Genomic DNA, 14,713 nt, shown 5'->3' with positions numbered 1-14,713 from the left:
CCTTGTTCGTGAAGACAGACGCAAAAAAAGCATTGAGTACATTTAGCTTTTTCCATATCCTCTGTCACTAGGTTGCCTCCCTCATTCAGTAAGGCGCCCACGCGTCCCTTGATTTTCTTCTTGTTGCTAACATACCTGAAGAAACTCGTCTTGTTACTCTTAACATCTCTTGCTAGCAGCACCTCCAGGTGTGATTTGGTCTTCCTGATTTCACTCCTGCATGCCCGAGCAATATCTTTATACTCTTCGCTGGTTATTTGTCCAATCTTCCACTTCTTGTAAGCTTCTTTTTTGTGTTTAAGATCAGCAATGATTTCACTGTTAAGCCAAGCTGGTCGCCTGCCATATTTACTATTTTTCTACACATCGGGATGGTTTGTCCCTGTAACCTCAATAAGGATTCTTTAAAATACAGCCAGCTCTCCTGGACTCCTTTCCCCCTCATTTTATTCTCCCAGGGGATCCTGCCCATCAGTTCCCTGAGGTTGTCAAAATCTGCTTTTCTGAAGTCCAGGGTCTGTATTCTGCTTCTCTCCTTTCTTCCCTGTGTCAGGATCCTGAACTCGACCATCTCATGGTCACTGCCTCCCAGGTTCCCCTCCACTTTTGCTTCCCCTACTAATTCTTCCCGGTTTTTGAGTAGCAGGTCAAGGAGAGCTCTGTCCCTAGTTGGTTCCTCCAGCACTTGCACCAGGAAATTGTCCCCTACATTTTTCCAAAAACTTCCTGGATTGTCTGTGCACCGCTGTATTGCTCTCCCAGCAGATATCAGGGTGATTGAAGTCTCCCATGAGAACCAGGGCCTGCGATATAGTAACGTCCGTTAGTTGCCGGAAGAAAGTCTCGTCCACCTCATCCCCCTGATCCGGTGGTCTATAGCAGACTCCCACCACGACATCACCCTTGTTGCTCATGCTTCTAAACTTAATCCAGAAACTCAGGTTTTTCTGCAGTTTCATACCGGAGCTCTGAGCAGTCATACTTCTCTCTTACATACAATGCAACTCCCCCACCTTTTCTGCCCTGCCTGTCCTTCCTGAACAGTTTATACAACTTCTAGCTGTTGGATCATGTTATACCTTTGTCTGCTAAACTGAAAAGTTCATTATTAAATATTTGTTCCCCATGTAGGTACTTACAGACTGTGACCAAGTCTCTCTCCTTTATCTTCTTTGAGCTCCTTGAATCTCTTCGCTTAACAATCACTGTAAGGCATGTTTTCCAATTCTTTAGTCCCAAGTGGCTTCTCCAAAATGTGAAAAGCAGCAGCAGCAAGGGATGGAAGGAGTCTGGTTTGGGTATGCCATTTATACAAAGCAAGTCTGTGAAGAAGGGGAAATCAGACCAGAGCCATTGCTCTCTTGGTAAAGAGAAATGTACAAACCATTATCTACAGGTTTTTGAGGAAGTGCACGAGCTTATCTAATGACATCACAATACTCGTATATAAAAATCAGAAAGTAGATAAAGGTGCTTTAACAGCAAATAATGGTACAGTGCTGAAACGGGGAAAGATCAGTTTGATTTGTAAGCAGACCTTAAGCTTCAAGCTTCCAAGGTTGTGTTTGTAACAAATGAAAACAGATTTTAAAAATTACTTTAAACCTTGACAATACCTTTTAGAAAATAGCTTATAATTCTGATGTCTTAGTTTACCATATCTGGCATTGCTTTGGTTTTGTAATCTCTCTATAGCAACCCACCAGAGACTATTTCATAAGGGAAAAGGAAATTTACTTTTTCTGTTAAATTCTTCCAAAGGTTGAATCATACAGAGATTTAAAGACATCTCACAAAATCATGAGAAACATTGTATCGTACCTACATTGTTGTTTGTTCATGTCTTGAAGCTCTGGAGTTCGTTGTGTGCTTTTCATCCAATCATGTATATATGAAAATGAGGCTTTTTCTCTTTTAGAACTTTATATTATGCAAAGAGCATCGCCATCTTAAGTCATATTCCAGTCTAAAAAATTACTTATTGTTACAACTAATTCTGTATTTCTTTCCATGTCAGGTCCAGCAGGAGGCAACTGCCTTTGAGAAATCAAAGATGGAGCGTAACATTGCAGAACTGGAAAACACTATTTGTGGGGTAAGTAATATGTTAGTGAGTAAACGTCTAACAGAAGTTCTTTCTCACCCAAATGGCTTTTTAAAACCCTTAAATTTTCTTTTAAGTAAAATCATTCCACTATAATTCCACAACTTTTTTTTTTTTAATTGCAGTTTGAAACTCAACAGTTTGAACTGAAGAGTACAATCTCTGTACTGAAAGAAAGAATAAACTCTCTGGAAGATGAATTAAAAACAAAATCTTATAAGCTTGCCCAGACATCTGATAACTCTTCACAATTTAAAGCTGAGTTATGCTCACTTCAGTAAGTTTAGCTTAAAATTTTGTGTCGTGTTATAGCAGTTAACATACAATTTTGTCATAGGTTAACATGACAGAGATAGATAACTCATAGTAACACTTTCATACAATGTTTTTCAAATATCCTGATATTGTTTGTCTTGCACTGACAAGAAAACGCTAGTAGGAAAAGGTGCTTTAGATTCTCTTGGGCTACCAGTGTAGTTGTATAGTGAGCAAATATAATAATATTTTTTAAAGTGCCAATTGCAAATGAAAGATAATCTTATTGCCAACATGAAAAGACACAAACTCCTGAAGCTGTGAAAATCTTTGTACAGAGTCCATCATTGTTATACTAAGTTGGAGTAAAGAAAATACCAAAACTGAAAAGTTCACTAAGTTATAGTGAAGGTTGCTAGGAGCAATTTGAGAAGAAATGCTACTAAACGCCTTTGTTAACTTAAAATTTCTGTAATGGGGTAATTTCCCCCATCTACATGTGTTACTCCCCCTGTACTTTGGAGTTCCAATCTCAGGTCTATAAACAAGGCAGTAGTCAGGATTGATCTCTTAAAATTCTCCTGCCCTCAGAATTATTTCATTTTTTGCCAACAAGCGTGTTTTCTAGGTATGATCATGGAGGAAAATGAAGTTTCTAACAGGTGCTGCACAGGCATTTTCTTAGGGTGGAGATGAAAGCCCTCACAGACTGGAACATTGGGCCTGGATTATGCCACTTTCAGACTCGTGTAACTCTTTAGGTTTCACTGAAATCTAATTTTATGTATTGTGACAAAGCTCTGACCTTGCCTCCGTGGGTCCCGCATTTCCTGGCGGATTTCGCTAGCCTCAGAGGCTCACTGTGACCCTCCATGTAACCCTTCTTTCTCTAGAGACAAGAGTCACAGTCTACTGAGCCATTTTCATCATAAGCCAGCGAGGGAGGTGAGGAGAAGTTATCCTTCCTTGTACAGTCTCTGTTGTCTTCCAGTCTCAGTGATTAATCAGGGGGCAAAGGTGGGGGGGGGAGCCTGGGCCCACCCTCTACTCCGGGCTCCAGCCCAGGGACCCTAAAAGTATCAGCTATGGTAGCTGACCTTTTAGAAACATGACATGTACAATTCCTTGGGCTACTTCCCCCACAGCAGCCCTCACTTCCTCAAGCTCCACTTCACCCTTACCTCAGGGCCTCCTTTCTTGTGCCTGATATGATGTGTACTACTCGGCCTCTCCAACCACACAACTTCTTCCCACAGCTCCTGACATGCACACCCACCTGACTAACTGGGAGGCTTTTAACTAGTTTCAGCCAGCCCCTGATTGGCTGGAGGTTGTGTTGGAATAACAGGAGGGCTTAGAGGTTGTGGGGGGTAGACAAAGTGTTAATGTGGGACCATGAGGGGAATAGGAGTATGTCAGTGGGCACAGAAGGAGACTATTGGGGAGCTGGAGCTTGTTTTGAGTAGAATTGTGGAACTGGGATATTTTCTTGGGAGCAGAGGCCTGGGGTAAGTTAAATGTTGCAAAGGGGTATATTTTGTGGAAGAGGAAAATGTGGTGTGTTGGGCAATGGTCTTCGTGGGAGTAGTCGGGGCATGTGGAAAGGAATGAAGATGTTATGTGGAAGGCAGGGCAGCTGGGATATTTGGAGGAGGATCCAAAAGATGGAATGGGAGTCGGAGAGCCATAGACAGTTGAAGCCCAGGAATAGTCTCTTTGGGGCCTGTTATGGCTTATGTTTATTTAAATGTTACTTTTGCATCCCACAACTTGTGCTGAATTAGGTTTTTTTTTCCTCAGTATGTTAAACTTTCTACTTTATTATGTGTGCAGAAAAATTGCAAGTTACAAAAACATCTTTGTTTTCTTAAATCTTTTCTTAAATGATGAAAATATTAATGATGCAAAATGTTCTCAACCTACTTATAAAGCTCTCATTTTCTCATCCCAAAGTCAAAGCGAGGCCTCAGACTTATTTTAGACTGCCAAATCTCAAAAAATACAGAAGAAAGATTAAAGTTTCATATGTTTACCCTATCTTTTGTTATCCATTCCCAAATTCAACTATTGGTTCACTGCCCCTGGTTTAAAGGGTGCCTATTTCCACATGGTCATTCATCAGAGTCACCAAATGTTCTTAAGGTTTGTTGTAGCAAGTGTGCATTATCAGTTTATGCTCCTTTCTTTTGATCTATTATGAGCCGCCCTGAGTCTTCACAGAGTGCAGTCGGTAGGGGCAGCACATCACAGGAAGACAAAAATCCAGGTCTATCCATATCTGAATGATTGGTTGGTCTTAGGTCATTTCAGACAACAAGTGAAGGAAGCCATCGAGAATATCTGATCCCTATTTTGTTTGTTTGGCCTGATGATCAACAAAGACAAATCAGTTCTTCTTCTGTACAGAGAATTGAATTTATAAGAGTTCTTCTTGACTTGACATCAGGAAGAGCTTATTTGACTCAGGCCAAATTTCAAGCAATATTCAACATTTGCAAAGATTTAAAGTTATATCTTTGTACAATAGTAAGGAACTGCCTGAAACTTCTAGGTCACATGGCAGCTTGCGTATAATACATGCACAATTACTTCAGAGTCCTGCAGAAGTTGTTGAAGCGTGTCTCTCATCATCTACTCGAAAATCAGACTCAACTGTTCCTGCAACTATTCTGTCTTGCCTGGACTGGTGAATGTACCCTGCCAGTGTATGTAGTGGAGTTCCATTTGCTCCAATTCTGCCTTGTGTGACTTTAGTCACAGATGCTTCATTCCTCAGTTCATAGAATCATAGAATCATAGAATATCAGGGTTGGAAGGGACCCCAGAAGGTCATCTAGTCCAACCCCCTGCTCAAAGCAGGACCGAGTCCCAGTTAAATCATCCTAGCCAGGGCTTTGTCAAGCCTGACCTTAAAAACCTCTAAGGAAGGAGATTCTACCACCTCCCTAGGTAACGCATTCCAGTGTTTCATCACCCTCTTAGTGAAAAAGTTTTTCCTAATATCCAATCTAAACCTCCCCCATTGCAACTTGAGACCATTACTCCTCGTTCTGTCATCTGCTACCATTGAGAACAGTCTAGAGCCATCCTCTTTGAAACCCCCTTTCAGTTGGGGAGCACATCTAAGGAGCTCTCAGACACAAAGTCTGTAGACTGATCAGGACCTCTCTCTACAAATCAACGTCAGGGAGCTCTGAGTTATTTGTCTGGCCTGTCAAGTGTTTCTGTTCATATTGCAGGCTGTTCTATACAAGTGCTCACATACAACATCGTTGCAATGGTTTACCTCGACAAACAGGGAAATACCAGATCAGACCCCTTTGGCAAGAAGTACTGAACCTCTGTCTCTTTGCATTGAGAACAAGATTACCCTCAAAGCATCTCATCTTCCTGGATCTCAGAACTTTCCAAAAAGAAAAGGAGTACGTGTGGCACCTTAGAGACTAACAAATTTATTTGAGCATAAGCTTTCGTGAGCTACAGCTCACTTCAAGACCATCTCAGCAGGTCATTCAGCAGAGATCATGAATGGTCCCTCGGAACCAATTTAGCAAAGTCAATTTTTCTTGTATACCAGAAATGGACCTGTTCAACACTTGACTGAACAGGAAGTGTCACTAGTTTTATTCAAGGGCAAGTCTCAGCCCAGGGTCCATTTTGGACACCTTTGTGATCTCCTAGAAGGGAAAACTTATTTACGCTTTCCCCCAATCCCTATGCTGCTGAGAGTCCTGGGCCAACTCAGACAAGATCATGCTGTTCTAATTTTGATCGCTGAAGCCTGGCTTTTTCAGCACTGGTTCTTGGACATGTTGAACCTGTCCATTTGAGATCCCATTACCATTCCCCGGATTCTGGACATAATGTCACAGGGCCAGGCTCTGTATCAGAACCCTCTTAGCCTCCTGTGGAGTCAATAATGGAGCACCCAAGCAATGAGGTGTATGTTATCTGTTCTGCTGCAGTGGAGAGCATTTGTCGGAACAGCAGAAAGCCTTCCACCTGATACACTTATCTCATAGAATAAAAGAGGTTTTTGGTGTGTTCCCAGCAGAAAGATACCTCTACATCACCACTACATTCAGTGTATTCTGGATTACCTTCTTCACTTACAGGAAGAAAGCGTCTCAATCAGTTCCCTCAGGGTTTGTCTGACTGCTATCTCTGAATTTCTCTCTTCTACAGATGGTAGATCTGTTCTCCAACCCTGCGACTATTAGGTTTTTGAAGGGGTTGAACAGGCTTTTTACACCTGTTAGAGACCCAGCTCCACCCTGGGATCTAAATTTGGTTCTCTCGGTTTTAGTGGAACCCTCTTTCAAACCTATAGCTACACGCTCATTGTCTCATCTCTCGATGAAGTTGGCATTCCTGGTAGCTATTACTTCAACCAGAAGAGATGCAGAACTTCAGGCTGTCCCTCGTTATATGGTATCTTACTAGGACAAAGTTGGTTTGTGTCCACATCCCAAATTTCTCACTAAAGTGGTTTCAGATGTTTATTTGAATCAGACTATAATACTTGCCAACTATTTTTTCTGAAACCTCACACAAAAATAAGAAAAATCTCTATACTTTGGACATTTGCAGAGCTTTGGCTTTCTACCTGGATGGGACTAAAGAGTTTAGGTCATCTCTTCAGTTATTCATATCCTTTGCTGATAGGATGAAAAGAAAAACCATTATTTCAGAATATCTTTTCCTAGATCTCCTCCTGAATTTGTCTGTGCTATGAGATTGCCAACATTTAATTATCTCAAAGAGCTTTAGCGCTCTCTCTAAGCTCAAGCACGTTCAGCTGCTTTCCTGAGTTATGTTTCCATGAGTGGTGTTTGCTGGGCTGTTACTTGTCATCTGTTCATATGCTCACTACTCATTATGCTTTCTCCCAAGCCTTGAGGGATGATGCTATATTTGGGAGAGTGGTGCTGCAGTCTTTGTTGAGGTAAACTCTGATTCCCTCCTCCATCTGGGACTGTTCTTGTGTCACCTAAAGTGGAATGGACATGTGTAAGCACTCAAAGAAAAAATTGAGTACTTGTGGCACCTTAGAGACTAACAAATTTATTAGAGCATAAGCTTTCGTGAGCTACAGCTCAAAATGGTTACATACCTGTTTGCTGTGTTCTTCAAGATGTGTTGCATATGTCCATTCCATATTCCTTCCACCTTCCCCCTACATGGAGTCACAGCAAGCACTGGCTTCTGGTGTGGAGGAACTGAGTGGGGATCAAGGCATCTCCACTCCTTTATACTCTGACCTAACAGCATGAGTATGTGGAGGGTGCATGTGCTGCCTTAACCAGTAACGCTATGGGAAAAAGTTTTCTGGCTTCAGTGCCTGGGCGTGCAGGACCTGAAGTGGAATGCAACACATCTTGAAGAACAACAGTTGCTGAACAAATATGTAACCTTTTTTTAAATGAAATTATCTGGAAAAAAAAATTCCATGTAGAATTACACACAGAAATTTTAAACTAATTGCTCACTCAGATCAAAAGGTCAGAGGAGTGTATGAAAATAAGACTTACAATAGAACACTCAATCTAGCTTTTAACTATAAAGTCAGTACCATGCTTCTGTGATATATTACTAACATGACCATTTGGAAACTGTGGTCCCTAGCACATTTAGTGGTGGTTCAGACAGCTGACCCCACCGCCTTGTTTTCAGTTTCTCCTCCAGATATCTGGGGCTCCTTATTTCAAAGAGGAGACTGGATGCCATTAAAAACAGATGAAAATGAAGAGGATATCTCCTGCTTGACACAGGAGCCACCCTCCAGGGATTGAGCCACTAGCAGAATGGTTAAAAATAACTAAATACTTCCCCAGTACTAGTATTCTATATAAGCAACTTCTGTAGTTGCATGGAGTTGCTTGGTATGAACAGGGAGGGATGTGTATACAAGTCACTGTTCAACTGATAAAGTTTTGAGAACACCTGTACTGGTAGATAATTTTCTTGAAAATCTTCAGAAAGTAAAATGTGCTTGTAGATAAAACAGTGAGAGAAGTCCTCATTCAAGTGAAAAATTCTTGTTTAATAAATTCCACATAATTATAACTGAAAATGGTATAATTGCTATTTATGGAAAGGGTAAGATCAATACGGGTAAGATCAATATTGTAAATCTTTCAGCCTATAGTACAAATTTAAATGTCAGTTGTTACTGCATCAATCAAGATTTTGTTGTGCTCAATGTTGGCTTACAACAATGTCTTTCTACAAAACAAATACTATAGACTTTAAATAAAGAAAAGCTCCTGTTGACATCAGTGGGATTTCTAGTTGCTGCACTACTTTGAAAATCAGGCCACTTATTTTTTTCCTCTTGCAAAACTGGCATTTTGGTTTTATTATTTGCATTTGTTCTGGTTTATTAAGATGATGAAAATAACTTCGGCAGATCAAAACAATCCCACAGAGCGATGCTCTTAGATAATCCTTTCAGTTTCTCTAATTCTTTGATAGTTTGATCAAAGAATGTATCTGAAAGATTAAAGTTTTGTGTTTTCCACTGACTGTTGATTTCTCAGGCTATTAAATGAACAACTACAGCGGTCCCTTGAAGATCTTCAGCACCAATCCTCTCTTAAAAAGGATGAACTTCAATCAGCTCAAGAGGAAATTGCAAAGCTAGAGGAGAAAATAGGTAATCACTTTATATTCTTTTTTGCATTGATTTTCTATATTTAAACCAACAAAAACACCCATTTCTTCTCTTACAGATAGGTTAAACCATAAGAACTCTTCACAGGATGAGACAGTGAATGTGCTCAGAAGTACCATTAGTGTCCTGGATAAGGAAAAGGACAGTCTTCAGGAAACTGTAGATGAAAAGACAGAAAGAATTGCATGTTTAGATGACAACTTAGCTAACAAGGTATGTGCACTAACTACTTAGTGTATTGCACTTGATTAGTAACTTCCATCTGAGGATCTCAAAGCAGTATACAAAAATTAGGGCAAGATTTTGTTGTGATGCAGAAGGCCTTTGTATTGCTTAGGCCCTGTGTTTAAAGATTTAAGTGGCACCTAAGCTCTTGTGCCAGCCCTCTGCTCTGGGTTTAATTTTATTAGGACTGTCAATTAATTGCAGTTAACTCAAGCAATTAACTCAAAACAATTTAACTTGATTTTAAAAAATCGCAATTAATCACAGTTTTAATCATCATGTTAAACAATAATAGACTACCAATTTGAAATTTATTATAAGTATTTTTGGATGTTTTTCTACATTTTAATATATTGATTTCTGTTACAACACAGAATACAAAGTGTACAGTTCTCACCTTTATATTATTTTTTATTACAAATATTTGCACTGTAAAAAAGATAAAGAAATAGTATTTTTCAATTCACTTCCTACAGGTACTGCAGTGCAATCTCTTTATCATGAAAGTGCAACTTACAAATGTAGAAATTTTTTTTACATACCTTCCCTTAAAAACAAAACAATGTAAAACTTGAGAGCCTACAAGTCCACTCAATCCTACTTCTTGTTCAGCCTACTTCTTGTTTACATTTATGGGAGATAATGCTGCCCGCTTCTTATTTACAATGTCACTTGAAAGTGAGATCAGGCATTCACATGGCACTATTGTAATAGTCATTGCAAGGTATTTATGTGCCAGATATTCTAAATATTAGTATGCCCCTTCATGTTTTGACCACCATTCCAGAGGACATGCTTCCATGCTGATGATGCTTATTAAAAAAAATGAGTTAATTAAATTTGTGACTGAACTCAGGGGAGAATTGTATGTCTCCTGCTCTGTGGTTTTACTCACATTCTGCCATACATTTTGTGTTATGGTAGTCTCGGATGACAAACCAGCACATGTTGTTCGATTTAAGAACACTTCCACTGCAGACTTGACAAAATGCAAAGAAGGTACCAATGTGAGATTCCTAAAGATAGCTACCGCCCTTGATATAAGGTTTACAAATCTGAAGTGCCTTCCAAAATCTGAGAGTGACAAGAGAGTTAAGACTCTTGCCTGAAGTCACATATCAAGACTGTAGCACTACCAGCGATATAACCTGCATCTACTGACTCCCAGTCATTTACCTTAACTGCTAGATATCCTTCTTCTACAAACTTCAAATTACTCCTAAGTTTCATTTTTATTGTAAGAAGTTTGGAAATTTGAACATTTAAAAAACCCAGTTACCTATTGCTGAATAGTAAATTAAAGCTTTTATAAATGCTACTTTAAAGTAAATTATGCCCAGTTTGAGTTATTCTAGATATTTTGCAGCATAATATGTAATATAAATTTCATATTTATTTCATAGGAAAAAACAATTGCTAATTTCAGACTAACTCTGTCAGAACTGGAGTCTTCCATAAAGTAAGTAATCACTGAGGTGATTTTCTGTTGGTTTTATTTTTCCTAAGATCAATATCTTCTTCAGAATAAAAGCACTAGCAACCAGGCTCTTATTGTATTTTTGGTGACATATACTTAATTATATATGTTATCAAACAGGGGAGTATGGGTTTACATTGTGGAAAAAATATATCTCGTTGCAGAAGTCACTTCCCCTCAAATACTGTAGATGTGTGCTAGTGGATGGTGAGGATTAAAAGTGGCAATAGCAATTGTTTATCTGGGTAATTAAACTCATGTGCATTTAATTTTTCTATAAGTAGCACTTAAATTGCACTTCTAAGGTCTTGTCTACACTACTCACTGGATCGGCAGATAGCAATCGATCCAGCGGGGATCGATTTATCGCGTCTAGTATAGACGCGATAAATCGACTGCTGAGCACTCTCCCGTCCATTCCGGTACTCCACCAGAATGAGAAGCACAAGCAGAGTCAACGGGAGAGCGTCAGGGGTCGACTTGCCACAGTGAAAACACCGCGGTAAGTAGATCTAAGTACGTTGACTTCAGCTACCCTCTTCACGTAGCTGAAGTTGCGTATCTTAGATCGACCCCGTGTAGTAGTGTAGACAAGCCCTAAGTTAGAGTGACTTTGTAAACATGGGGTTGTGCTGTTCTGTATTCCCCCTTAGTTGTAAGTGTTGTTCAGATATCACGAGGGGGCATAATTTGGCCTGCAGACTCTCCATTATTGGTGACGTAATTAATTCTGCCTTCCTAAATTGCTTGTACAGTTTTAGTTAAATTGAATATCCCTCCTTACTACTGATATATAATTGCTATGTAGTGTTGTGTGCTGTTAAACAGTTGATCTGTTCTATTCCAGTAGTGACTGCATTTCAATGTTGGATGAATGATTTCTATATTTACAGTTTGTAAAGTGATTTGGGATCCTTGTGGATTGAAGTTACTGTAGAAATTAGTGATGGTCCTGAACCATAAATCTTGGATCTAGAGTCAGATTTTCCCAAATCACAGGGATGTTTGGATCTAGTTTTTGGTTTGTTCCTTTATAGAGGTACCAAAGTTTGGTATTAAATCTGAACTTCCCCATAGATCAAGTATATTTTGATCTGTGGGTCGGTTCAGGCCCATATCTGATAGAAATATCAAATGTTGTTGTTGTTTACTGATAATGTTGGCCTTATTAGCACTTGAGTGATCAGTCTGCCAGCCATTAGGCCACAGAAAGATACATAGGACCGGAACTGATCCAACTTAAACTGTTGTTCCCCATTCACTGTACTTACTACTTCATAAATAAAACTTCTCATGTTTAGTCGTACGATTGATCTATTGCACTGAACAAACTCCTGTGTTCTACTTGAACCTTCACAAACCTGTACTCCATAAAGAGAGCATAACTTAACTCAGTTTTGTTTTGACTTCTATCTTCATTATATTGGGTTTGAACTCCTACTGGGTGGGTTTGTGGGGCTATCAGTTAGAAACGTACTCTTTATCTAAAACTACTCAAGATAGCCATCAGGCCATTTTTACAAAGTCATTTTTTAGGGTAAAACTGCAGCATTAGAGCATAACAACTGCACATCTAGTTGATAGAATGCAGAGTACACTGTGGTTAGATGGAAGCAGATAATTAGTAGGGAGACCTGAGGATATGACCATCTGTTTAGGCATACATGGAACACTTGCAAAATAATTGAGGCATCTTACTGGATGCCTAAGTTTTAGAGTGCTTTTAAATAAACAGTCATTACTAATGTATGCAAATACCTCTATATGTTCCCCATTTCATACAAATCAAATTATTGAGCTATTTAATTTATTATTTTCAAAATTTGTTCTTTATTTCTATTGTCCTTAAAGTTTTACATATTTAAACTAATGTCCACAAAATCCACAAGCAATTGTGATAAAATATATAAAGTATTGAAAACTGTAAAACAATATGGAACAATGTAAATCATATTGAACTATTGTAATTACATCATTATGTCTAATTCACTAACAATTCATAACCTCCTCTGGAAAATAGAAGTCCAAATAAATATTAAATGGCTGCCAATCTTTCTTTGTCAGAAACCTTTAATAGAATTTATTGCCTTGTGTTTTTCTTCACTTCTTTGTTATCTTCCCATATTTAAGGAAATCTCTTGCTGAGTCTGTTCTTCTCAAATAATGTCAAAATAGCTCTTATATGTTATAAAACTGGTAATAATGCAGATAGGAAATGTTTTTCTCCAAAATATAATAGCATAGAGATTACCATGTTGAATCTAGTGCCTTAGTGTTTTACAGATCTGTTTTAAACCATGCAACTCTCCCCAAGTCAGCAGGGCATATATGTATGACCATTCCCGGGGGCTCCCAGGGTTGTGAGGCACCTCGCAACTATCTGTCTTTAGTGTGAGGAAGCCTTGTTTGTGCCTGTCATGAGTTAGCTCCCCAGCTCCTCCAGCCATTTGCAAAACAAACACTCCCCTCTAGGCCTTGCTGGCCCCACTGTCACCCTTTAGGTTAGCGATTGGCATATCCTATCCTTGAGTCCTGTGATTGTCATCCTGGAGCACCTCGCCCGGGTCCATGGGACACTTGCAGTATTAACAGATTTGCTGCTTCCAAAGAAACAGTAGTCCCCAGGTTACCAGTTCTACCTCAGATCGCCACTCATCTCAATGCACAGAATTTATGTATGTTTATAATGAAATCAAGTATAAGTTTAATTAACGGAGCATAGAGATGCAAGTAATAGCAAGTAGTAGTATTGGAAACAATTGTTTACATATAAAATAGAATCATAACATGCATTCTAGATCCTAAACTTAATTCACTAGATACTTTTATGTCTTGTAGAGTTTGACTCACCCAAAATCCTTGCAACGCTTTACTGACAGGTTAGGCTATGACTCTTCTTTCATCAGACAGATGCGTTGTCAGCTTACCTCCTTGGTGAAGGATTTCAGTGTGTTTCTTTGCCCTTTCCTCGCACCCTGAAGATATACCAGTTCCATCCTTTTTTTTTATTCATAAACAGGACACCCCTTGCTGATTGTTTCATCTTGTAGACTTTCTGTCTTATAGATTTAGTCTGTGGCTCAGTACACAAATAGGCATTACTCTGAGGCATACAATACGCAAATGACCAGACAGGGCGATAGGTGTGTACTATCTCCTGCCTGAAAGGAACATTTCCAAGGTATGTCACCTCCTGGTGATCTTCCTTAACTCCAAGACCTTAAGACCATAATTTTCTGTATAGATACATAACTCAAATATTATCCACACACACATTTCACAATGATTATGTCAACCAGTGGTCTACTGGCTCTTACTAGAAATCTTACATGCTTCACTTCGGTGAATTATTGTGCATACATCAGACCAGGGAATCACTGTAAAACCCTATGAGCCCCCTATGCACTCTGCCAATTGGCATCAAGGGGTCCCTACGGATGAGTTCCAAAGACAAATAAACTACCTTCTTTATTTCTTTTTCTGATCTAGGCTTCAGCTGATCCTTTTTTAATTGTCACCTTTCAGACATTTCTTCAGTTAACTGCTGACATTTTTCTAAAAAGGTTAACCTTTATTTGAAGGTCAGCTTAACTGGAGTTTTGGTGCATTAGCATATGAAACATCTGTGGAAAAAAGCTATATATATATGTATGTGTTTATGAAGGTGTACATATAGGTTACAATAGAAATATATAATATATATTTCTATTGTGGGTTTTGTCTCTGTCCTTCACTTTTTGATTGTGGGCCTTTTTAGATTGAGAGTTGTTTGGAAGAGGAATTGTCTTCCTGTGTGTGGGCAGTAGCTAAGTTATTGTAGCCACTATCAGAATACAAATAAATAAGAGTAATTCCTGTTCCTTGACGGTAGGGTATATATGCTTACCAGATTATCAATCACTGTGATCTTCAGATTTGTGTGTGTGTTTTCTCATAGATACCAAAGCCTGAAGAGTACATTGTGGTCACCTAGTCTGAC

General features: G+C 39.1%; 1 protein-coding gene across 7 annotated transcripts in view; it reads left to right on the top strand.

Annotated features, from left to right (window-relative positions):
* Positions 1-14,713, top strand: part of CEP135 (centrosomal protein 135) — a 111,051-nt gene that overhangs the window by 61,952 nt on the left and 34,386 nt on the right. For all 7 annotated transcript variants that reach the window (XR_006281068.1, XM_043513780.1, XM_043513778.1 and 4 more), the window contains exons 14-18: positions 2,018-2,095; positions 2,230-2,381; positions 8,899-9,014; positions 9,091-9,245; positions 10,661-10,716. Coding sequence is in view for 6 of the 7 variants with exons in the window: in XM_043513780.1 (XP_043369715.1) it covers positions 2,018-2,095; positions 2,230-2,381; positions 8,899-9,014; positions 9,091-9,245; positions 10,661-10,716 (557 nt within the window). In the remaining variant the exon portion in view is untranslated. The remainder of the gene's footprint in view (positions 1-2,017; positions 2,096-2,229; positions 2,382-8,898; positions 9,015-9,090; positions 9,246-10,660; positions 10,717-14,713) is intronic.

Source organism: Dermochelys coriacea, chromosome 4, assembly GCF_009764565.3.
Source record: "Dermochelys coriacea isolate rDerCor1 chromosome 4, rDerCor1.pri.v4, whole genome shotgun sequence".
In the NCBI taxonomy this organism is placed as follows: domain Eukaryota; kingdom Metazoa; phylum Chordata; order Testudines; family Dermochelyidae; genus Dermochelys; species Dermochelys coriacea.
This window is presented reverse-complemented; position numbering and strand designations above follow the sequence as displayed.